Source organism: Carcharhinus amblyrhynchos, chromosome 11, assembly GCF_965287045.1.
Source record: "Carcharhinus amblyrhynchos chromosome 11, sCarAmb.v2.hapA, whole genome shotgun sequence".
NCBI classification, from domain to species: domain Eukaryota; kingdom Metazoa; phylum Chordata; class Chondrichthyes; order Carcharhiniformes; family Carcharhinidae; genus Carcharhinus; species Carcharhinus amblyrhynchos.
The window spans coordinates 20844128-20869476 of NC_137334.1; the positions used below are offsets into that span (position 1 = coordinate 20844128).

The 25349-nt window shown below is 46.2% G+C and overlaps 1 protein-coding gene across 4 annotated transcripts in view; it reads right to left on the bottom strand.

Annotated features, from left to right (window-relative positions):
* The window catches only part of als2b (alsin Rho guanine nucleotide exchange factor ALS2 b), a 103047-nt gene that overhangs the window by 51172 nt on the left and 26526 nt on the right, over positions 1–25349 (bottom strand). For 2 of the 4 annotated variants that reach the window (XM_080198736.1, XM_080198734.1), the window contains exons 9-16: positions 18523–18694; positions 17426–17615; positions 15121–15186; positions 11098–11260; positions 9711–9842; positions 2976–3002; positions 1006–1134; positions 320–390 (exon numbers count right to left, since the gene is read on the bottom strand). In XM_080198736.1, the coding sequence (XP_080054862.1) occupies positions 320–390; positions 1006–1134; positions 2976–3002; positions 9711–9842; positions 11098–11260; positions 15121–15186; positions 17426–17615; positions 18523–18694 (950 nt within the window). The remainder of the gene's footprint in view (positions 1–319; positions 391–1005; positions 1135–2975; positions 3003–9710; positions 9843–11097; positions 11261–15120; positions 15187–17425; positions 17616–18522; positions 18695–25349) is intronic. The other 2 variants (XM_080198737.1, XM_080198735.1) reach the window with 1 other exon arrangement.

Below are 25349 nucleotides of genomic sequence, written 5' to 3' on the forward strand. Positions count from 1 at the left end.
ATTTGCTGTCCTTACCTGGTCCGGCCTATATGTGACTCCAGAGCCACAGCAATGTGGTTGACTTAACTGCCCACGGGCGACCAGGGATGGGTAATAAATGCTGGCCAGCCAGCAACGCCCATTCCCATGAATGGAAAAAGCTGAACGACTCGCTGATATAAGGTGTTCCCTCACCGCTTGCTGTGCTGCGCTGCAAACTGGCAGACAGCACACACAAGAGACCAAACAAGAGAAACATGGCTCCCATCACAAGGGGGTTACAGTTAGAATCACACATGGACGTCACCTGGGTTGGCAAACAATCTCCTCGGATACTCACGGACTGCCACTTTCTTCAAAGTGGGGCTCGACCCAAAGCGTCACAAGAGGAAATATGTGATGTGTCGAGAACTGAGGGGAAAAAGAGAAAAAAGACGCCTTACAAACAAAAATTAATGAACGCAAACAGGAATCAACAACACGAAGTACGCCCTGCAATCCTGGTGGAGAACAGCCAGTAATAAAACACCAGGCAGGTTTATGGGGCACAGTTTCACTCGGTGAAAAGGGTCACCTTGTTTACTGTGCTCGCCTGGTTTTGGTGCCAATTCATCAGTAACCCAGTGTCGCTTTTCAGGGAGACAGTGACCTTGTGGCATCATCGTAAAGTTTATTAGTGTCATAAGTAGGCTTACATTAACACTGCAATGAAGTTACTGTGAAAATCCCCTAGTCGCCGCACTCTGGCGCCTGCTCAGGCACACTGAGGGGCAATTTAGCATGGCCAATACACTTAGCCCACACATCTTTGGACTGTGGGAGGAAACCCACGCAGACACAAGGAGAATGTGCAACCTCCACACAGACAGTGATCCGAGCCAGGAATGAAACCTGGGACCCTGGCACTGTGAGACAGCACTGCTAACCACTGTGTCACCGTGCCACCCCACAGATCAGTGACACACTGCTTCCTTTCCCCTGGGTTGGTGACTGACCTTCCCCATTTGCCCCCTCAGATGGACTCACCTGGGCGTGGACTAGTGCATCATTGAAAAGGATGAACCAGTTAATGGAGAACCTGCCAGCGTGCTGGAGCGTCAGTCCCCGGTTGCTGCTCTCACAGATGAGACGGCGTTCCGGCTTCCTCAGGGAATCCTTGGCAGGAAAAGAACAGATTATTGCAAAGAGCGTCGCCGGGAGCAAGCTCAGCCCTTGCTGGTGCCCAGAAACAGGCAGACACGAATCGCACACCCAAATAGTGTAACGGAATGGAAATCCACAGAACCCAATCAGACTAGAGCCCCACTGAACTATGACACAATGGGAATAAACCTAACATCCAGTCACCTGTATCTATTTATCTCCCTTCTGGCTGAGAACCAGCAAACAAATGCAAGTTAATGTCTCCAGTAGTACAACACTGTCTCAATTACATTTATAAACATCTGTTTGTTAATGTTGCTGAAAGAGAGAGAGAGACATATTAACTAGAAACCAGAGGCAGGAAGACGACATTCAGCCCTTCAAGTCTTCTACACCATTCATTTTATCATGGGCTGATCAGATTCAACATCCTGATCCCTCTTCCCTTCCATTGCTACGGGTTGACACTCAATATTCATTCTGGACTCAGAGGATGCTTCGCCCTGGTGTGAGATTCTAGGGTGTCCACTCACCTCTGCACCACTGTTTCTGAGAGGTCAGAGAAAGAGAATCAGGTATATCTCCACATTTACAGAGTCAGCACTTCATTACAACCAGTTTGGATTTCAGTTACTCGGTGAAGCCTTGTACATGCCTCCATGCCAACACTACAGTTAAGAAAGCCCAGCAACACCTCTACTTTCTCAAGACTAAGGAAATTTGGCATGTCAGGTGCGACTCTCATCATCTTTTACAGATGCACCATAGAAAGCATTTTTTCTGGTTGTATCACAGCTTGGTATGGGCTCCTGCTCTGCCCAAGACCACAAGGAACTACAAAAGGTTGTGAACGTAGCCCAATCCATCACGCAAACCAGCCTCCCATCCATTGACTCTGTCCACATTTCCTACTGCCTTGGAAAAGCAGCCAGCATAATCAAGGGCCCTACACATTATCTCTTCCACCATCTTCCTTCAGGAAAAAGGTATAAAAGTCTGAAGTTGCATACCAACCGACTCAAACAGTTTGTTCCCTGCTATCAGACTTTTGAATGGACTTGCATTAAGTTGATCTTTCTCTACACCTTAGCTATGACTGTAACACTACGTTCTGCACTCTCTCCTTTCCTTCTCTATGAATGATATGCTTTGTCTGTGTAGCGCACAAACAACCACACTTTTCACTGTATACTAATACACATGACAATAATAAATCAAATCAAAATACACATTTCCCACCGATCCCAAGGTGACTGACTTGGCATGCCATTGTTTTTCTTTTTCCCCCAACACTAAGTGCCCAGCGAGTGAGAGCGTGACAGACACTTTTCAGAGGCAGACTTGTACTGGGTATGGCTGAGGTTCTTTTGAAGCTGCGTCACCGAGATGCCCGACAGCCAGAGGTGGTAATGGATGGCAAGCCCCACCCAACATCGAGTCTGACCCAAGCCCAGAGATGTCAGCCCTCCCTTAACCCCTCTTCCCCTTTCCGTAAAGTGTTGGGACATCACAAACTGCACCCCGTGCAACAATATTTTAATGCAAGGCAATGGGACTTCTGCACAGCTGAAAAGCAGTCAAGACATGCGTCAAATGTTAAATCACAGCAAGCCGTAACAACCTCTGAGCACACTTCTATATGTTAAGAAGCTGTCAAACATAAGGAGGAAAAGGGGAGGGATGGAATGTAACTTTAAACTTACTTGCTTGGGAGTCAGCGCTAGTCAGATCTCCCTCCAAGGAGAAGTTAGCACAGGAAGCTAATGTCTAGAGAAGGGATGCTGCATTCTCATTAAGCACATCTCTCATGATAGTCAGCACAAAAAAAAAATTCCATATGTACTTATACTCACAGCAGAAAAATGTCGCGTCAGAAAAGCCTAAAAAAAGTTAAACTCGTATTAACCCTTGCAACGCTGCAGCAGGAAACATCAGATGTTTTGCACACAAAGACGACAAACGAAGGACAAAACTGCCTTTGTGGTCTGGGTTCCGTGCACGTTGGGTAAAAGTACTGACACTCATTGCCATCTCGCAAGTCACAAAACATCTTTCAAAATTTTAATTTAAAGCGGTTAGAGAGAACAGGAGAGCTCCAAGCCACGGTGTGCTCTTTATGCTCTGTGTGGGGGGCTGAGAACGTTTTCAGTGCCCGGGGCCAGTACCTGAAACGCTCCCTCTCACTATTCAGCCATATGGTCATCTCATGTATCCTGCTAATTCTACTCTGAATTGCACATGCCATAGGTAGTAAGCCCGAGATCACTACCTTTTCAGGTCCTACTTTTCAGCTTGCTTCCTAGATCCCCATATTTTGCTTTTAGGACGTCATCCCTTTTTTTAAACCCATGTTGGTTGGAAGTGCCTCCAGCTGCAGCTCTTGGAAGCCTGTGTTTTGGAGCTGGAGCAGCGGCTGGGGATACTGTGGAGCATCCAAGATGCGTAGAGTATTGTGGATAGCACGTATAGAGAGGTGTTCACGCCGCAGGCTCGGATTCCACAGGAATGGGTGACCACCAGGCAGAGAAAGAGGCCTAGGCAGGCAGTGCAAGAATCTCCTGTGGCTATTCCCCTGTAAAACAGATATAACACTTTGGATACTGTTGAGGGGAATGCCCTTCCAGGGAAAAACAGCAACAGTCAAATGCATTGCACCAGGGTTGGTTCTACTGCACAGTGGAGGAGTAAAAAGTGTGGGAGTGCAATAGTTATCGGGGGTTCAATTGTAAGGGGAATAGGCAGGCATTTACGTAACCGCAAATGAGACTCCAGGATGGTATATTGCCTCCCTGGTGCTGGGGTGGAGGATGTCTCGGAGCAACTGCAAGACATTCTGAAGGGGGAGGATGAACAGCCACATTGGTACAAATGAAATAGGGACAAAAAAGGATGAGGTTCTAAAAGCAGATTATAGGGAGCTTGGAAGCAAGCTGAAAAGAAGGACATCAAACGGTAGCGATCTCAGGATTACTACCTCTGCCCCGTGCTAATCAAAGTAGAAACAGGGGGATACATAGGATGAATATGTGGCTGAAAAGATGGTGTAGGGGAGGGTTTCAGATCCCTAGGGCATTAGGACTGGTTCTAGGGGAGGTGGGATCTGTACAAACTGGACACCTGGGCAGGATTGGAACTGATGTCTTTGCTGGGGGGGGGGGGGGGGGGCGGTATTTGCTAGTCTGGCTGGGGAGGGTTTAAACTAATATGGGGGGGGGGCGGGGGGAGGTGGAAGGAAAAGGAAAGAGAGACCCTTTGTAAGGATTCAGAGCAGGGGGAATTAACAACCAGAGAAGAGGACAGTCAGGACAACAAGGAAAGTGATAGGCAGAGAAATCAAGGGCCAGATTAGGACAGAGTAAAAATAAACACAGTAGGAAAAGGAAAAGAAATGTTAATTGTACCCAAATGTTCAGAGCATTCAAAACAAAATGGATGAATCAGTTGCACAAATAGACGTAAAGAGGTATGATATAGTTGGCATTATGAAGGCGTGGCTCCAAGGTGAGCAAGGATGGGAACTAAACATTGAGGCTATTCGGTGTTTAGGAAGAACAGATGGAAAGGAAAAGGCGGCAAAGTTACAATGTTGATTAAAAGGTGATATTGATACGATATTGAGGAGAGAGATTAGCATAGATGATATGGAATCTGTATGGGTCAAGTTAAGAAACAAGGGGCAAAAAACATTGATGGGGTGGTATACAAATCACCAAACTGTAGCGGTAATGTTGGGAAAAGCATCTGGCAGGAAATCAGAGATACACGTGTGGAAGGAACATCTGTGATTATGGACAACTTTAATCTGCATATAGAATGGGAGAGTCAAATTAGTCACAGTGCAATAGAGGAGGAATTTCTGGAGAGCTTAGAGGATGGTTTTCTGGAGCAATACATTGAGGAACCACAAGGCCATCTTGGACTGGGTGTTGTGCCATGAGAAAGGATTAGTTGGCAGTCTAGGTGAGAGAGAACCCTTGGGGACGGGTGACCATAATATGGTGGAACTCTTTGTCGAGGTGGATAGTGATGTAGTTGATTCTGAGACCAGGATCCTGAATCTGAACAAAGGGAACTATGATGGTCTGAGGCATGAATTGGCCATGATGGACTAGGAAACATTACTGAAAGGAAAGACAGTGGACAGACAATGGCAGGCATTTAAAGAATGAATAGGTGAACTCCAGAAGTTGTTTATTTCTGATTGTCGCAAGAGTGATGAGGGAATTGTGGCCAAATCATAGCTTACAAGGGAATTTGGAGACAGTATCAGATTCAAATTGGCAAGAAAAAGCAATAGGCCTGAGGATTGGGAGAAGTTTAAAATTCAGCAAAGGAGTACTAACGGGTTGATTCAAAAGGGAAAAATAGAGTATGAAAGTAAGCTAGAGGGGAACATAAAAACTGACTGTAATAGTTTCAAATGTAAAGAGAAAAAAGAGTGACCAAAGGTAGGCCTCTTACAGTCAGAAATGGGAGAATTCATAACAGGGAATAAAGAAACGGCTGAGGAAGTAAATTTGTCCATTGCTTCAGTCTTCACAAAGGAAGAGATGAATAATGTACCAGAAGTGCTGAGAGAAACATGTTTTAGTGAGGAGCTGAAGGAAATCAGCATAAGCAGAGAAATGGTTTTGGGGAAGTTGTTGGGTATAGGTGAATAAATCTCCAGGTCCTGATAATCTTCATCCCAGAGAACTTAAGGAAACAGCCCTGGAAATAATAGATCCATTGGTGGTTATTTTCCAAAATTCTTTGGATTCTGGAACAGTTCCTACAGATTAGAGGGTAGCTAAATGTAAGCCCCCAATTCAAAGAGGGGGGGGGGGGGGGGGAACGTGGGGGAAGGAAGGAAGGGAGAAGAAAACAGGGAACTAAAGGCCAGTGAGCCTAACATTAGTACTGGGGAAGTTGCTAGAGTTTATTATCAAGGATTTTATAACTCATCATTTGGAAGGCAGTGGTATAATCAAAGTCAGCACGGATTTACAAAAGGGAAATCAGAAAAGACAAATCTATTGGAAATTTGAGGGTGTAACTGGTAGAGTTGACCGAGAACCAGTGGATGTGATTTATTTAGATTTTCAGAAGGCTTTTGACAAGGTTTCACATAACAGACTATTATGCAAAGTTAAAGTACATGGGATTGCAGATAATGTTGAGATGGATAGAAAGCTGGTTAGCAGATAGGAAGCAAAGAGTTGGCACACATGGGTCTTTTTCCGATTGGGTAAATGTGTAGGGACATGGGGATAGGGCTTGGTTGGGATTGTAGTCGGTGCAGACTCGATGGGCCGAAGGTCCTGTTTCTGCATGGTAGGGTTCTATGTTCTTGTTCTATGATTGGTAGTGAGTGACTAGTGGGGTTCCGCAGGGATCAGCGCTAGGACCCCAACTGTTCACATTATATGTTAATGATCCGGAAGAAGGAACTGAATGCAACATCTCAAATTTGCAGATGATACAAAGTTGGGAGAGAGGAAGATACAGAGATGTAGAACATAGAACATAGAACATAGAACATTACAGCGCAGAACAGGCCCTTCGGCCCACGATGTTGCGCCGACCAGTTACAAAAACAATGACCCACTAGCCTATACCAATCCCTTTTCGTCCATAAACCTATCCAGAGATCTCTTAAACGCCCCCAAACTAGACGCATCTACAACTGCAGCAGGCAGGGCATTCCAATCCCTCACCACCCGCTGGGTAAAGAACCTACCCCTGACATCCGTCCTGTAGCTACCCCCCCTTAATTTAAAGTCATGCCCCCTCGTGCTAGCTTTCTCCATCCGAGGAAAAAGGCTATCACTATCCACCCTATCTAAACCCCTAATCATCTTATATGTTTCAATAAGATCCCCTCTTAGCCGCCTTCTTCCCAACGAAAACAACCCTAGATCCCTCAGTCTCTCCTCATAGGACCTCCCCACCATACCAGGCAACATCCTAGTAAACCTCCTCTGCACCCTCTCCAACGCCTCCACATCCTTCATGTTTCAGTGTGATTTGGACAGGCGGAGTGTGTGGGCATCTGCATGGAAGACGCAGTATGTGAATAAACATGAGGTTGTCCTCTTTGGTATGTTGCCTTCAAGCGAGAGGATTTGAATATAGGGGTAGGGATGTTTTGCTGCAATTGTATAGGGCATTGGTGAGGCCACAGCTGGAATATTGTGTGTAGTTTTGGTGTCCTTATAGTCCAGGGAAGGTTTATCAGGCTGATTCCTTTAAGTGCATTTATTAGTGTCAGAAGTAGGCTTACATCAACACTGCAATGAAGTTACTGTGAAAATTTCCTAGTCACCACAATCCGGCACCTGTTCGGGTACGCTGAGGAAGAATTTAGCACAGTCAATACATCTAATCAGCCTCTTTCAGACTGTGGGAGGAAACTGGAGCACCCGAAGGAAACCTTTGCAGACGTGGGGAGAATGAACAGGTTCCACACAGTGACCCACGGCTGGGAATCGAACCTGGGTTCCTGGTGCAGTGAGGCCGCAGTGCTACCTTTAACCTCTCCCTGCAATTTTACACTCTACCTACCCTGCTGACAATGTCACTAATCTTTGCATCAGCAGCAAACTTGGCTGCGTGGGTATCTGGTCCTCTAGGTCACTGGCAAATCTGGGAACAATGGAGGCTCAAATCAGATGCTTGTAAAATCCCTCCTGCCCAATATCCCTATTCTGACCCCTGCCATTCAATTATTTGCCTTCAGTTCCATGGGTTTCAACTTTAGCATTGATCAGCTGGACAGTCAACATCTTTTCCCAAAGATAGTGGAATCTAAAATTCGAGGGCATAAAGTTTAAGGTGAGAGGGGAGAGATACAAAAGGGTCCAGAAGGACAATTTTTTCACACAGAGGGTGGGGTGAGTGGCTGGAACAAGCTGCCAGAAGTAGTAGTAGAGGTGGGTACAATTTTATCTTTTAAAAAGTATTTAAACAGCTATCTGGCCAAGATGGGTAATAGAAGGATATGGGCCAAATGTGGGCAATTGGGACTAACTTAGTGGTTTTAAAAAAAAAAGCAGCATGGACAAGTTGGGCCAAAGGGCCTGTTTCCACGTTGTAAACCTCTGACTCTGACCGTGTTGTAAACCTCTGATAAGGCGGGGGGCAGTTTAGAACGGAGTTGAGGAGGAACTTCTTCACTCAAAGGGTGGTGCATCTCTGGAATTCTCTGCCCGTTGAAGTGGTGGAGGCTATCGCGCTGAATATATTTAAGTCACGGGTAGATAGGTTTCTGATAGGGGAATTAAGGGTTATGAGGAGAAAGCGGGAAAATGGAACTGATCCACTTCAGATCAGCCATGATCTTATTGAATGGCGGGGCAGGCTCGAAGGGCTAGATGGCCTACTCCTGCTCCTATTTCTTATGTTCTTATGACTCTTTAGAGGGAGTCTGCGGAAGTCCAAATAACATCCTTAGATATTCCTCTGTCCACCACGCTAGCTATCTCCTCAGAAAGATGATCAGGTTTATTAGGCATGAACACTGTCTCTCTCTATTACACACGTGTGGTGGATCTCGAGGGATGAAAAGACATTGAAATAAACAGGCCACAAAAAAGGAACACTGAGTGAAATCACTGACCATGACATTTTCTACACTAAAACCATGCTAGCTTTCCCCGAGCGAATAAAAATATTCCATGTCTTCAGTCTCGCTCTCCTTAGTCACCAGGATATTACTGCTAACAGACGTGAGGCTGGCTCGGACAGACATATGCTCTCAATCCCCAGGAAAAGTCAGATCCAGAGCTGGATAAAGGTCTATTAACACGGAGACTGGCAAGTGCTCAGTTACATCAGCCAAATAAAGATGCATTACAATCTTTTCCTTCTGCGTCTACCTTCCAGGAATTTTTCACAGTCATTTCCAGCTCAGAATCCCTCGGTCTGCAATTTAGACTGCATCCCAAGACCCTGGAAACAATATCACCTGGCTCCCATTCACTTCTTGCACAGGCGTTTCTTAATGGATAACACATTGATTTCCAGTAACATCCATCCGATCATTTTCAGCCCACTGCGGATCCCATCACCACTTCCAATGTCAACTTCTCTGTCACTGCCCATTCCAGCACCAAGCCCACACCCCTTCCCTTCTTAGTGCCAACCCCACACCAACCTCACCAGCCCCCCTCAGCATCTATTCGAATCCCCTCCACCCAGTGCCCCCCTCACCCTGCACCCATCCTGATATCCCCAACCTAGTGCCAACTCAACCCCCCACACCAATTTCACACCAACTTCACCCAGTGACTACCCCAATCCCCCACCAATCCACCCAACCCAACATGTTGCCACAGACAAGAGTTGCACAATAGCAAGTGCCTGAGTGTGAGCAAACGTGTGGATGGCAAGTCAGCGAGCTAGCAAACCATCAGGAGAGCAAGAGGCAGCGAGCGGAAGAGTGCAGGAGCTTGCCCAGTGGCAAGAAGTCAGCAACAACACAGATAGACTCTTGTACCAGGCTGAGGTCTCAAAGATTAAGAGCAGCACGTAAGCCACGAGATGACATGAGCCACATTCTCCAAGGGCGAAGGTTAATGTGTTCAGTGTGCGATTAGTGTGGGGCGTACCGTCATCTTCCCTGGGAACGTTTTCCAGAAGTTGTAGGTGTATTCAGCCTCTTTCTGCTTCTTCTTCAGATACAGGCCAAGGGCTTCACACTGACAGCTGACCTCCTGCAGCTTGTAGTATTCCTTGGAGACCTGTCACAGGACACAAAGCAGGACAGAGTTACCCCATTCAACCTGACAGCCAACTCCTCCTCCATCCCACACAACAGTGCTCAGAGACAACTGCACTCCCTCACCCAGGTACTCAAGTGCAGACATGTACAGGCTGTTCAAATGCAAGGATCAAGTGCCATCAAATTGGCACATCTCCCACTGGTACTGAATAATGACTGAAGGGTTGGGGAAAGAGGAGAAAAGGTCTGGGTGATCTCCTCCTCTCAAGCCTAGAGTTGGGAGGATGTTTCCACTATCCATATGTCTGCCCCAGTTGTGGGCACAAAAGAAACCACTCCTGTGCTGGCTTGTTCACACACAGCAACACCTTTGCATTATTACCCATCCAAAGATGTGTGGTTATGTTGATTGGCCATGCTAAATTGTCCCTTTGTGGGATTAGCAAGGTAAATGCATGGCAATAGGGCCTGGGTGGGATTGTTGTTGGTGTGGACTCATACATACAATCCCTACAGTGCAGAAGGCCATTCAGCCCATCAAGTCTGCACCAACAACAGGCCCTATCCCTGTAACCTGACGAATTTAATCTTGAACCTATGCATCCCAGGACACCAAGGGGCAATTCAGCATGGCTAATCAACCTAACTTGTACATCTTTGTAGCATGGGAGGAAACCGGAGCACCCAGAGGAAACCCACAGAGGGAGAACATGCAGACTCCATGTGCCCGGCTAACTCAGTCGCTGGAGCATGGGACCCTTAAATCGCAGGGTCTTGGGTTTGAGCCCCACGCTGGGCATCGTTGTTTGGGGCGGCACGGTAGCACAGTGGTTAGCACTGCTGTTTCACAGCTCCAGGGACTTGGGTTTGATTCCCGACTTGGGTCACCATCTGTGTGAAGTTTGCACATTCTCCTCATGTCTGTGTGGGTTTCCTCTGGGTGCTCCAGTTTCCTCCCACAGTCCAAAGATGTGCGGGTCATGCTAATTGGCCATGCTAAATTGACCCTAGTATCAGGGAATTAGCAGACTAAATGAGGTTATAGGAACAGGGCTGTGTGGGATTGCAGTCTGTGAAGACTCGATGGGCCAAATGGCCTCCTTCTGCATTGCAGGATTCTATGATTTCCCAGCATCCTCTATTTTTGCCCCTCTTATCATCAGTTGGTGAGACAAGGATCCAGTTTTGGTTCAGGAAAAGGTCACGCTTTCATGACACACTGCCAAGCTGGAGCAGTTCACCTCGACAGCGAACAAACGCAAAACTTCACTTACCACCTCGAAACAGGTTGCGAGTTTGAGCAGAATGCGGGCATATTCATGGAGGTGCCTGATGGGCAAGTAGAAGAGGGTGTGCAAGAGGTCAGCCGCGTGGATACTCTCGTCCGTCACTTCAGACAGCTGCTGGAGTGTCTGCAGGTTCCTGTTGAACAGCTCCCTGTGTCAAAGATACAAAACAACCACACTTACTTCACAGTGGACCAGGCACAGAGCTTAAACTTAAAGCCCCCTTATTACTGAACCAGGGGTGCATGCAGCAAGGAGCACCTATAGAGAGAGAACACTATTTCACAGGATGTCTGTCAGAGGTTTACAGTAACCCCAACCCTGCTCCGTTCCTCTGTACTCCTCAGGTTTTAAGTTTATTTATCCGTCTTGCAAGCAGGCTTACATTAACACTGCAATGAAGTTACTGTGAAAATCCCCGGTTACCACACTCCGGCATCTGTTCGGGTACACTGAGGGAGAATTTAGCACGGCCAATGCACCCTAACCAGCGTGTTTTTCAGACAGAGAGGAAACCCTAGTGCCCGGAGGAAACCCACACAGACACGAGGAGAATGTGCAGACTCTGTATCGACAATGACCCAAGCCAGGAATCGAACCCTGGTGCTGTGAGGAAGCAGTGCCAACTACTATGCCACTCTGTGTTGTAGGAATGCCACCACTTCCAACTTCCGCTCCAAGCCACATAACATGCCTGCTCATTATCGCTGGATCAAAATGCCAGAATCCCCTTTCTGACAACAGCATTGCGGGAGCACTTTACCTCATGAAGGAGTTCCATTCACCACCTGTTCAAGGCATTTAGCCATGGACAAGAAAAAGACAACCTTCGGAGCTCTGCCCACATGCATGAGGGGGGAGCAGGGCAGCGGCATTAGGTTGGGATTCTTACATAAGAACATAAGAAATAGGAGCAGGAGTAGGCCATCTGGCCCTTCGAGCCTGCCCCGCCATTCAATAAGATCATGGCTGATCTGTCGTGGCTCAGTTCCACTTTCCGGCCCTCTCCCCATAACCCTTAATCCCCTCTCTTATCAAAAACCCATCAACCCGCTTCTTGAAAATATTTAGCGAGGCAGCCTCCACCACTTCAACGGGTAGAGAATTCCAGAGGTTCACCACCCTTTGAGTGAAGAAGTTCCTCCTCAACTCCGTTCTAAAACGCCCCCCCTTTATCTTGAGGCTGTGCCCCCTAGTCCTACTGTCTTTTTTGAGCGGGCTATAGGGAAAGAGCAGGGCAGTGGTGTTAGTTTGGGATTAATACTGGGGTTTGGGGAAAGAGAGCAGGGCAGTGGTGTTAGTAGGGATTGATACTGGGGTATGAGGAGAGAGCAGGGAGTGGCGTTAGTTTGGGATTGATACTGGGTTACGGGGAGAATGGAATTTTGGTGATTATCTTGAGATGGAAACAGGCCTGTGGAGAGAGCAAGATTTTGACAAATAGTTGGAGATTCTCTTTGAAATCCAGGGGAAGTTGTGGACACAATGAACTGAACTGATTCTCACTTTCAGATACCCATGGGCAGAATCAGTAAATTGTTATTCAGCAACTATTTGCAAAACTGGGTTTAACAAGCTGCAGAAGACAGGCCCAGGAGGAAGCAGAGCTCCACGTCCAACCAAACCACTATTTCTTGAAGAATGATCTTGCTTACCAACCCATACTGCATCCCTCCAACCTCTCCCACACAAACACCACACCCTTCCACTGCCTCTCCCTGTGCAAACACACAAAGGGATGGAAAACCTCAGCAGCATTAGTGGAGAGCGAAACACAGTTAACATTGAGTCACCATGACTCTTGTTCAAAACTTAAGTATCAAACGGACCCATTTGCATTTCAATGCACTTTCTTTGCAATTTATTCCACAAGGTTATGAGGTTAGGGAGTGGGCCTGGGTGGGATGTTCCTTTGGAGAGTCAGTGCAGGCTCAATGGTATCCTTTGTGCTGTAGGGATTCTACGAAGTCAATTCTGCTTTTACTGTCTAAGTTCCCCCGACTGCTCTTCATATTCCCAACAGTCAGATTTCTCCTCATGTCCTCCCACGGTTCGAACCAACCTACCTACCCATTCCAGGCATTATGAGAATAAAGTGCGTGTACTATGGCTAAACAGGTCACCAAAGGTGGGGATTACAAAGCATGATGGGATAGGAGGGCAAATTGTGTGTAAAGACTGAGACAAGCAGCCTTAGACAGTGTTTAGCACTGCTGCCTCTCAGCGCCAGGGATCTGGGTTCAATTCCAGCCTCGGGTCACCGTGTTCTCTCCTCGTGTCTGTGTGGGTTTCCTCTGGGTGCTCTGGTTTCCTCCCATAGTCCAGAGATGAGCGGGTTTAGCGTGTTAAATTGCCCCTAGTGTCAGGGGGATTAGCACGATAAATGTGTGGGGTTACGGGAATAGGGCCCGAATGGGATTATGGTCGGTGCAGACTCGAAGGGCTGAACGACCTCTTTCTGCACTGTAGGGATCCTATGATCAGGAATACATAGGAAATAGGCCATCCCAAAGACAACGGACACTTTCTGGTCAAACATAGAATAGAAACCTGACAATGCAGAAGGAATGATGTGGAGATGCCAGTGTTGGACTGGGGCAAACACGGTAAAAAGTCTCACAACACCAGGTTTATTACAAATAAACTTGTTGGACTTTAACCTGGTGTTGTGAGACTTCTCACAATGCAGAAGGGAGCCATTTGGCCCATCAAGTCTGCACCGACCACAATCCCACCCAGGCCCTATCTTCATAACTCCGTACATTTACCCTTGCTAGACCCCCTGACACTAAGAGGCAATTTATCATGGCCAATCCACCTAACCTTCACACCTTTGGTCTTTGGGAGGAAACCAGAGCACCCAGAGGAAACCCACACACAAACAGGGAGAATGTGCAAACTCCACATAGACAGTGACCCAAAGTAGGAATTGAACCCAGGTCCCTGGTGCTGAAAGGCAGCAGTGCTAACCACTGTGCCAACCTGTTTACTTCTTTACAAGGCAAAAGGGTGCCTTAGCCCCTTAGTTGGGAGGGAAGTATGTGACCCACATGCCTCCAGCACCTACAGGCGTGGTTGCTTGGTATACACCCCAAAATCGGTGTGGCAGCGCCTGATTGATTGGTCGTGACCGAGGGCCCGCCCGGAAGAAGGTGCCACGCAATACACTACCAGCAGCGGTGAATCTAGAAACCACTGTGAAGTATGAACCTGGACCATCCAGAGGAGAAGGAAGAGCAGACTAGACTCAGAGGAAGAGGATCAGACTAGACCAAAAACCAGACCAAACCGAGGAGACTGCAGAGACTGATATGTGGATACAGGCCAATATTTGCTTGGCTACTTGTCAGCTACTCGCGGTTAAGTCAAAGTCCAGTGTTAAGTTTGAAACTTCTGATTGTTGTGTAAAAGTAACTTGCATAACTACAACTAATTGTGAATTAGTAAGTGTTACTGCATTAATAAGAAGTTGACTCGCAGTGCTTTGTTCACAGATAAGGGTTTAGAAACACACTGTGCGGCCAGATACAACAGTATATCCCCTTATCCCTGCAGCGCTACTGCAAGTGGAACATCGCTGAGTTCAGGAACAACCAGAAGCAGAATTGAGTTAAAAAGCTTTTGATTTTTCAATCCAGTGTTCACGGCTGCCCTTTGGAGCCAGCCTAGACACAGAATCAAACTGATAAATGACAAATTGAAAGGTGAGGATTCACTAACTACACTAGTTTTCTGATTGCAGGGAGTGTGGAACATAGAAACAGCAGTAGGCCATTCAGCCCATTGAGCCTGCACCGTCACTTAATCTGATCATCCACCATGTATAACTGAATTCTGACAGGAGGCGGCCACTCAGGGAAAGCATTTTACCTTTAACCACCCTGCCTATCCCTTGAATTATTTTGTCATTTACAATGAGATCACCTCTCCCTCTTTGAAACTCAAAAGGCAACGAGGCCCTTACCCACCGTGCCATACAGCTTCAAGTAGATAACATTTAGTGATACTCACACTGTTGGCTTGGCCAATGCTTGAAAACCACCAACTACCAGAAAGTTGCCCACGGAGCTGGAGTACCTGAAACCAGAGCGAGAACAGCATGGTCAACAGAACTAACAGCAACTTCATGGAAAGGAACAGCTACCCGAATGAAACGCGGGAGCAAGGTGTTCGCAACCAGCACAGGGTGGCACAGTGGTTAGCACTGCTGCCTCACAGTGCTAGGAGCCCGGGTTCAACTCCCACCTTGGGTCACTGTTTGTGTAGACTCCACACATTCTCCCCATGTCTGTGTGGGTTTCCTCCAGATGCTCCAGTTTCCTCCCACAATCCAAAATGTGTGTGTTAGGTTGATTGGCCATACTAATTTGACCCTTAGTGTCAGGGGGATTAGCAGAGTAAATATGTAGGATTACAGAAATAGGGCATCAGCGGGACTGTGATCAGTGCAGGCTCAATGGGCCAAATGCCTTTCTTCTGCACTGTATGGATTCTATCTGTGGGAGTATACGTATGGACAAAGAAAGCCAAGCCCATGAATCAGAGGCCAATTTTATTACCCATCCACTTAAATGGTGCTGTAAGTAGTCTCACAACACCAGGTTAAAGTCCAACAGGTTCATTTGGTATCACAAGCTTTCGGAGCACTTCTCCTTCATCGCATGAGTAAGCAGTGCTCTGAAAGCCCGTGCTGCCAAATAAACCTGTTGGACTTTTAACCTGGTATTGAGAGACTTCTTACTGTGCCCACCCCAGTCCAACGCTGGCATTGTGACACACCACAGATAAATGTGTAGCAGAGAACTTTGGTCAGAGGAATGGAGACCTCAACAACCTCAGGAATAGAGTATAAATGGTTAAAGAATCCGAGGATGCAGACACACAAATGAATAAAAAAAATTTTTTAAATCTAGATAACCCTGTTAAGAGGAACTACTGACAATCCAGTCAGACAGCGCACACACGAACTAGTTTAAAACACACGAGTGTATGACCCCAAGTTTACAGAGACAGGGGAGAGTTTCAGAAGCAGATGCGCTGGGACAGAGTTTTTCTATTAGCTCCCATGATGTGATTCTTGCTGGCTATGCCAGCATTCAGTGCCCATACCCATTTACCCTCAAGGTGGAGGAGAGAACAAGGATAGCACATTCGAGAACCAGTTAGGTTTGTAATGACAATCTGGCAAAGACTGTCATTACAAACCCAATGGTTCTCGATTGATTACAATGATGGAATAAAACCATTCTCGTCGTGGGTGTGACAAGCAGAATGGAAAATGAACTACCCAAGTCTTCTGTCACATAGCAAATATGGGCGGCATGGTGGCACAGTGATTAACACTGCTGCCTCACAGGGCCAGAGATCCGAGTTTAATTCCCGGCTTGGGTCACTGTCTGTGTGGACTTGGCACGTTTTCCCTGTGTCTGTGTGGGTTTCCTCCAGGTGCCCCGGTTTCCTCCCATAATCTGAAAGACGTGCTGGTTAGGTGGATTGGTTATGATAAATTCTCCCTCAGCGTACCCGAACAGACATCGGAGTGTGGCGACCAGGGGATTTTCAGTCGCCTTTGCAGTGTTAATGTAAGTCTACTTGTGACTGAGAAATAAGTAAACTTGATAATTCCTGGCCTGTCCAATTTGAGGAACTGCGGTCGGATATGGGGAGTAAGAGATCCAAACAGCACCTTTAATGTAACAAAACGTCCCAAGACACGTCAGTGTAAAAGAAAATCTGACAAATGAATCACAAGATGGTATTTGGGGAAACAGGTCAAAAGCTTGGTTGGAGAAGTAGATTTTAAGGTGGGGGGTGGGCGGGGGGAGGGAGGAAACGGGTGTTGGTTCAGGTTACACAGCAATCCCCCCAACACCTTCTAGTTCATAGAACCATACAATCCTTACAGTTGAGGAGGCCACCATTTGGCCCATCGGCACTACACTGACCACAATCCCACCCAGGCCCTGTCCTCATAACACCAGGCATTTACCCTGTTAATCCCCTGACATTAGGATCAACTTACCATGGTCAATGCACCTAACCCGCACAGCTTTGGACTGAGACACAAAACCGGAGCACCTGGAGGAAACCCACGCAGACACGGGGAGAACATGAAGACTCCACACAGACAGTGACCCAAGCCGGGAATCGAACCTGGGTCCCTGGAGCTGTGAGGCAGCAGTGCTAACCACTGTACTACCATACCGCCCTGTTGAGCTATGAAAATCTTTGAGCTCAGATCCCTGCCTCCTCCTCTCCCCCCCGATATTGAACACATGCATCACCCGCAGGAGCAGTAACTGGGCTGTGTACTTGCTCTTTGAATGTGTCCAGGAAGACGCTCGCATGCTCCAACATGACGAGTGTCTTGACATCCTTCGGACCGTGCAGGAACTTATTCAAGGTGACGCTGTGCTGTCCAATCAGATAGCAGAGTTTGCTGTATTTGCTGGCTGTGTCTTGCAGTAACTGGCTCAGTGTCAAACCCAAAATGGAAGACAGGTTATCTGTAAAGCACAATACACGATTAGCAAGGTGCGTTGACAATCTTTAGTACATCCAAGTGAGTCATCAGATTACACAATCCTCACTCTGGAGTTCCCGTCCTGGGCCACTTGACGTTCCATTTACAAGAGCTTGGCTATAATCAGACAGATCTCTACACAGTTCTGGAAGCTAATAGACTAACCAACACTCACTCAAGATTAATACCAAGTCCATCCTACTGCTGTGGACTTCACTATTTCACTTGTTTTAAAATTGGCAACCGGCTTCTCCCTATTCAGGGCCTACTCCAAGCTTTCCCCATCCCAGCACTGCGTATCCGTACTGCAGCATTGTTACTGCCCAATATTTCTAATTTCAAGACTTAATAGCCCTTCAGTCTGTCACTGCATAACCGTGGGGTACAGTACTGGTGGGGACAGGTCTGTCATTGTATAACACTAGGGTACAGTACTGGTGGGGATGGGTCTGTCACTGTATAACACTGGGGTAAGGCACTGGTGCAACGGGTCTGTCACTGTATAACACTGGGATACAGTACTGGTGGGGACGGGTCTGTCATTGTATAACACTGGGGTAAGGCACTGGTGGGGACGGGTCTGTCACTGTATAAACTGGAGTACAATACTGGTGGGGATGGGTCTGTCATTGTATAACACTGGGGTAAGGCATGGGTGCAACGGGTCTGTCGCTGTATAACACTGGGGTAAGGCATTGGTGGGGATGGGGCTGTCAATTCAGCTTGTTTCAAAGTGGTTTCATCTGGCTCAGAATCCTTCATCCCAGAGCATCTCAAATCAGGATAATCTCTATTCATGCTAAGGAGTGGATTGTGTATTTTTGGATTAAATCGCTGCCATGTACATTGTATGGAGTGCTGGAGAGGATCAGAAAGAACATTGAGATTACCCATGCCCAGTAGTGGTTTGAGGATCTGGTTTTTCACATCACTCAGGTTGCAGTAGAACCTCCTCTCTGAGGATGCGAGCTCATGTAAGCTGGCGATGTAGCCCATTACGTTCCTGTCTGACAGCGCCAAACACATCTGGCCCCCCGCAAACAGACTGCTCACGTAGCCGAGCTGTAACCAAACAGACAACGTCATTGAAGATAGTAGGCTGGTACAAAAGATTAAATCTCATAGGATCAAGGGTGAACTAGCTAGATGGATTCTGAACTGGCTTGGACATAGAAGACAGAGGGTAGTGGTGGAAAAGTGTTTTTCTGAATGGACATCTGTATCTAGTGGTTTTCCGCAGGGATCAGTGCTGGGACCTCTGCTGTTTATAATATCTGTGAATGACTTGGAAGAAAACGTAGCTGGTAGGATTTAGCAAGTTTGCGGATGTCACTAAGATTGGCAGAGTTGCGGATAATGATGAAGATTGTCAGAGAATACAGCAGAATATAGTTGACTGAAAATTGGGCAGAGAAATGGCAGATGAAATTTAATCCAGACAAATTTGAGGTGAGGCATTTTGGTAGATCCAATTCAGGTGGGAGCTATAAAATAAATGGCAGAGCCATCAGGAGCACAGACACACAGATCTGAGTGTACAGGTTCAGAGATCCTTAAAAGTGGCAGCACAGGCAGAAAAGGTGGCAAAGAAGGCAAGCATGCCATGTGCTTTCATCAGATGAGGCACTGAGTATAAAAATTGGCAAATTGTGTTATATAAAACATTGGCTGGGCCACATTTGGAATACTGTGTCCAATTCTGGTCACCACACTACTAGAACGACATGAAGGCTTTGGAGAGAATGTAGAAAAGTTTACCAGGATGTTGTAATGGTATTGAGGATATTAGCTATGAGGAGAGATTGAATAAACTGGGGTTGTTCTCCCTGGAAAGACAGAGACCTAGGAGTGACCTGAAAGAAGTTTATAAAATTATGAGGGGTGCATTTAGGATGAACAGTTGGAAGCATTTTCCCCAGGGCAGAAATGACAATTACAAGGGGGCACAAGTTCAAGATAAGGGGGGGGGGGGTGGAAAGGTTCAGTAGAGATGTGCAGGATGTTGTTTTTTTTTTAAAAACAGAGGGTGGTGGGGGCGTGGAATGCACTGCCAAGTGAGGTGGTTGAGGCAGACACATTAGTGACATTTAAGACTTATCTTGATAGAAACATGAACAGATGGGGAAGAGAGGGGTATAAGTGACTGGTTTAGACAGGTAAATGCAATTGGCGAGGGGTGGAGATCCAAAGGGCCCTTCTCTGTGCTGTACCGTTCTTTGTTGACAGGAACCACTGACTATTCAACAAGGCCAGGCTGCTGCTGGGATTGTGGACAGGAGTGGGGACACAAGTCAGTTCTTGACTTGTCAGTTCTAGAAAATCAAAGAACTGATTTTCTTAGTTCTTTGATAGTCAAAGAACTAAGTCAGTTCTAGAAACTGATAGTTTCTAGAACTAATCAGTTCTAGTGATAGTCAGTTCTAGAAAATCAAAGGCAGAACAGCCCTGAGACTTCTTTCTTCAGGAGCAAGAAACAGTTACTGAAGGAGAAGAAAATACTACTTAAACTCCAGAAATAGGTTATTGAGCCTGTGTGCGGTTTGCCTCATTTATGCAAAGGCTTCATGTTAAGATATTTCTGCCTATGCAATTACATTTAAATGCTAAGCTTAAAAAATGAACCAACTCAGCTTTAACTTAACATTTTAAAAATACAGAAAGCATGCTGGGTTAGCCAGAAAACTGACTGCATTTTTTGAAACGACAAATGTTAGAAAGACAGGCTTTTTATAAGCCAAAGTTATTCATAAACCAGGTGTGTCGCCAAGTCACAGACAGCATATGCCAAACAATTTCAATGACAAAAATAATGAACAACGCATATTGTAGTTTCAGCTCTATGTTTTGAGTTCAGCCAGTAGTCTTATTTTGGAGGTTGGTTTTGATCAGAACGGTATTTGCAGAAAAGGCCATTCTCTTTTTAGCTTTCTTTTTCCTCTGGCAGTTCGCTTTTGTAATGCTTTAATTTTAAGTTCTGTTCAGTAAAAGAAACTCATCGTATTAGTGCCATCTTCATCTACTAAAAGGAATGAACGGACCCTCCATTCGGTTGAACCTGACCCGTAACGTTAACTGTTTCTCTCTCAGGTCTGACCTGAGTCTTTCCCGCACTTGGATTTACAGCATCGACAGTGTTTTCGCTTTGCTGAGGGCAGTAAGATACCTCAGTACTCGGCCAGTCCACCAACAAGCCTTGACCGAATTCGGACATTTCAAATCACCTCAAAGCCCATGAGATGCTTTATTTTTGAAAGAATAGTCACTGTTGTCCTATTTCAAGGTCAAACCAAATAGACAAGCTCAAACTAAATTAGGACAAAGTAAAAGGGGCAGCTCCCCAAAAGGAAGGGGAACAGCCTGAACAAAAACAAAAGTACAAAGGAAATTAAGACACATCAAATCAAAATGTGATTGTCGGGGTCTATAATGCACCCCAGCTCCTGTGGTGCCCAGCAGGCATGGAAGGCATCGACTGTGCCCACGGACACCACATGCTCCCTCTCCAGGGACACCAGGCCGCAAACGTAGCCGCGGTAGAGGGGCAGACAGTCAGGACGGTTGGCCCCCCTCAATCACTCGCTGCCTGGACCTGTAAATGGCGCGTTTTGCCAGGCCCAGGTTCGCATGGAGGTCGCCATCCCGACCCTCCCCTCTCCGCACCAGGTGTCCATAGATCAGGAGCGTGGGACTGAAGTGCAAACAAAACATCAATAAAAGGTTCTTCAGAAAAACAAAAAGGGAGTGCAACATAAGACACAAAACATAGACATGGTCCACAGACTTCACAAGGCTACAGAAGGGGCAAGCTTCGGAGCCTGTGAACCAGTGAATCCTGCGATTGTGCGGAACTGCTGCATGCATCATCCTCCACCCCAGGTCTCCGATGTAACGGGGGGAGATCCCTCCATAAAGGGACTTCCACTGGTGGCCTCTGCCGCCCGGCAGCAACAAGGCCTGCCAAGGTGTATCCGGGCGATGTGAGGATGCAGTAGTGAAAGGTGTGCAGCAGCAGCCCGTACAGGAAATGCCTCCACGCGCTGGAAAAAGGCACGGAGGACATTTCCTTTTTTTTAGGCAAAACACAGCAGCAAATTTACACAAGATTCCACAGGTAACAAGGAGTTGTGTCTTTTTGAAGTGAAGGTGTCCCTGCAAATAGCGAATCTGGTGTGACGACAATAACCTCTCCCTCAATGTCAGGAAAACAAAGGAGATAGTCACCAACTTTGGGAAGTGTAGCGGAGGACATGTCCTTGTCTACATCAAGATAGATGAAGTGGAAATAGTTAAGAGCTTCAAGTTTCTAGGTGTCCAGATCACCAATAGCCTGGTTCCCCCATGCCGACACTACAGTTAAGAAAGCTCACCAACGTCTCTACTTTCTCAGGAGACTAAGGAAATTCACTATGTTTGCTACAACTCCCATAGATGCACCATAGAAAGCATCCTTCTATACCAGCATGGTATAGCTCCTGCTCTGACCAAGATTGCAAGAAACTACAAAGAGTTGTGAATACAGCCCAATCCATCACTCAAACCAACCTCCCATTCATTAATTCTATCAACACTTCCTGCTGCTTCAGTAAAGCAGCCAGCGTAATTAAGGACTCTATGCACCCTGGACATTTTCTCTTCCACCTTCTTCCATTGGAAAAGAGATACAGAAGTCTGAGGGCACGTACCAACTGACTCAAGAACAGCTTCTTCACTGCTGCCATCAGATTTTGAATGAACCCATCTCGCATTAAGTTGATCTTTCTCTACACCCTAGCTATGACTGTAACACTACATTCTGCACTCTCTCCTTTTCTTCTCAATGAATGGTGTGCTTTGTCTGTATAGCACACAAGAAACAATACTTTTCACTGTACACTAATACATGTGACAATAATAAACCAAAAAGATACAAAAGTCTGAGATCACATACCAACCAACTCAAGAACAGCTTCTTACCTGCTATCAGACTTTTGATTGGACCTATATTAAGCTCATCTTTCTCTACATCCTAGCTATGTCACACTACATTCTGCACTCTCTTCTTTCTTTATGTACGGTATGCTTTGTCTGTATAGCACACAAGAAACAATACTTTGCACTGTGTCCTAGTATATATTACAATAATAAAGAAAAATCACTTTTGTTTGAAGGATGGAATGTTCTCCTGTTTCTGAAATTCTTTCAAATTTCCTCTCATCACTAGGTTAAATCCAGGAACTCCCTTCTCAATACCAAGGGTGTTCCTAACACCACAGGGACTGCAGCAGCTCAAGAAGGCAGCTCACCACCGTCTTTTCAAGGAACAATTAGGAGTGGGCAACAAATGCTGGCCTGGCCAGCGACATTCACATCCCATGAATAAACAAAAGACACTCTTACTCTTTCAACAATAGAAAGAACAAGCGTATAGATGAGAAATGTAAATATAGAAGATACAACAGCAATGGAAAGCATGAGCAGGAAAACCTCCACCCCAAACTTGAAGAGAAAACCTGTATGAAGATTTAGGAATCGAGCCAAAATACCACTATCCTACCCAATCCACATAGGAGGGAGAAGAACTCTGCTGCCCCCTCAGTACAGGAGAAAAACTGCAATGCTTCAAAATAGATTGCCTCATAATACAGCAGCTACTCAGAAGAGAAAAAAAAACATATTCAGGGCCAGGGATCAATGCAGTCACATGCAAACCATCACTGCAGAGGAAGATAGATCATCTGACCACTGCAAAGCCTGGATACTCTATGGTGTTAATTACTTGGAGCAGAGATTAAGACACTGAGTATGAAATGAAGTAATTCCACCTCCCAACAAGCTGCAGCTGTGACCTGGTCTACTAATGGCCAATAAATGGGCTTCCAGTTATTGGGAACAGACTACAGGTGTTCCTCCCTGTTGTAACAGGTTGCAATGTCACTCTCCAGGGGGCAGCTGGTTGAAAGGGCAGATCATCCACATGACTCACTCATATGGTGCATGTGAAATCTCCCTTCAAAACATCAGCTGATTACCATCCTTCAGGGGCTAAATGTGGAAGTAGCCTTTTTTAAGTTTATTTATTAGTGTCACAAGTTGGTTTACAGTTACACAACAGTGAAGTTATTGTGAAAAATCCCCTAGTTGTCACACTCCAGTGCCTGTTTGGATACATTGAGTCACCTAACCAGTATGTCTTCAGACTGTGGGGGGGAAAAAACTGGAGCACCCTGAGGAAATCCATGCAGGCACAAGAAGAACGTGCAGACTCTGCACAGACAGTATACCAAGCTGGGGTATTGAACCCAGAGGCAGCAGTGCTAACTACTGTGCTGCCCGTATTGGCTGCGAAACTGGGACCAAGAGACAAGTCATGTAGCAAAAGATGCAACTGGATTTTAAACAGTCTAAAGATATGCAGGTTAGATGAAAGGCCGCCTATGTGTATGATTCAAAGGTATAAAAATAAGATCACGAGGCAATATGCAGGTTAGGTGAATTGGCAATGTTAATTACCCCTTAGTATCCGAGGATATTTGGTTAGTGGGGTAGGCTTAGAGGGTAAGCCTGGCTAAGAGGTTGCTGCAGATTTGATGGGCTGAATAGCCTCCTGCACTGTAGGGATTTTATGGTTCCAGTTAAAGACATGACAGTGATTTAGGGAGAAAGTAGTGATAAACACACTATCTGCAGTGACTTTTGTAAATTGATGCTTTGGGTCAGGCTGGCTCTTCCCTTAAACAAAGTAAATGTCTCCTATTTTTATACCATAGAATTAAACTCTCAGAAGGTCATTTAGCCATCCTGTCTGTTTTATTTAAAGCACTATCCAAACATTCCCTTACATTGTCCCTATTAACTATTAAAACATTGTCCCCTTCAAATGTTTGGAATTCTCTCTTCAAAGCTATTGGAGACATTGGATGGGATTTTCCAGGTGCACTCGCTCCAAGGTTGGAAATTCCCACCAGAGGTCAACGGATCTTTGTAGTCCACTCCTACCTGCTACAATTCCTGTATTGGGTGGGATGGGGTCATTCTGCCCATAAGGGTTATACGGTGCAGCAAAGGCCCTTTGGCCCATCGTATTAGTGGAAGCAGATTCAACAACCCTCCTGGCAATGCGTTACAGACCACAACAACAGGGTGGGGATCATAATCTGCTCTTTCGTTTGCCAATTAGCCTGTGTTTTTAAATCTGCCTTCTCTTGATCCCTCCGTCACTGGAAACAGTATCTCCTTATTTACTTGCTCAATGATCAAGGACACTTGCCAAATCTCTGCTCTGAGGAGAACGGGTGGCACAGTGGTTAGCCCTGCTGCCTTACAGTGCCAGGGACCCAGGTTCCATTCCCAGCTTTGGTCGCTGTCTGTGCAGAGTCTGCACGCTCTCCCTGTGTCTGCGTGGGTTTCCTCCAGGTCCTCCGGTTTCTGCCCACAGTCTGAAAGGCATGTTGGTTAGGTGCCTTGGCCATGTTAAATTCTCCCTCAGTGTACCCAAACAGGCAGCAGAGTGTGCTAACTAGCGGATTTTCACAGTAACTTCATTGCAGTGTTTATGTAAGTCTACTTGTGACACTGATAAATAAACATTAAAACTTCTAACATTTGAACTTTAACACACTCAATTAATGTCAGTGCTTTGTGTAACTGAATTCTTGTCCCTGGGTATCATTCTAACAAATCTCCTCTGTAGCCTCCTGAGTATCCTGATGTCCTTTCTAACAGCATGGTGCCCAGAATT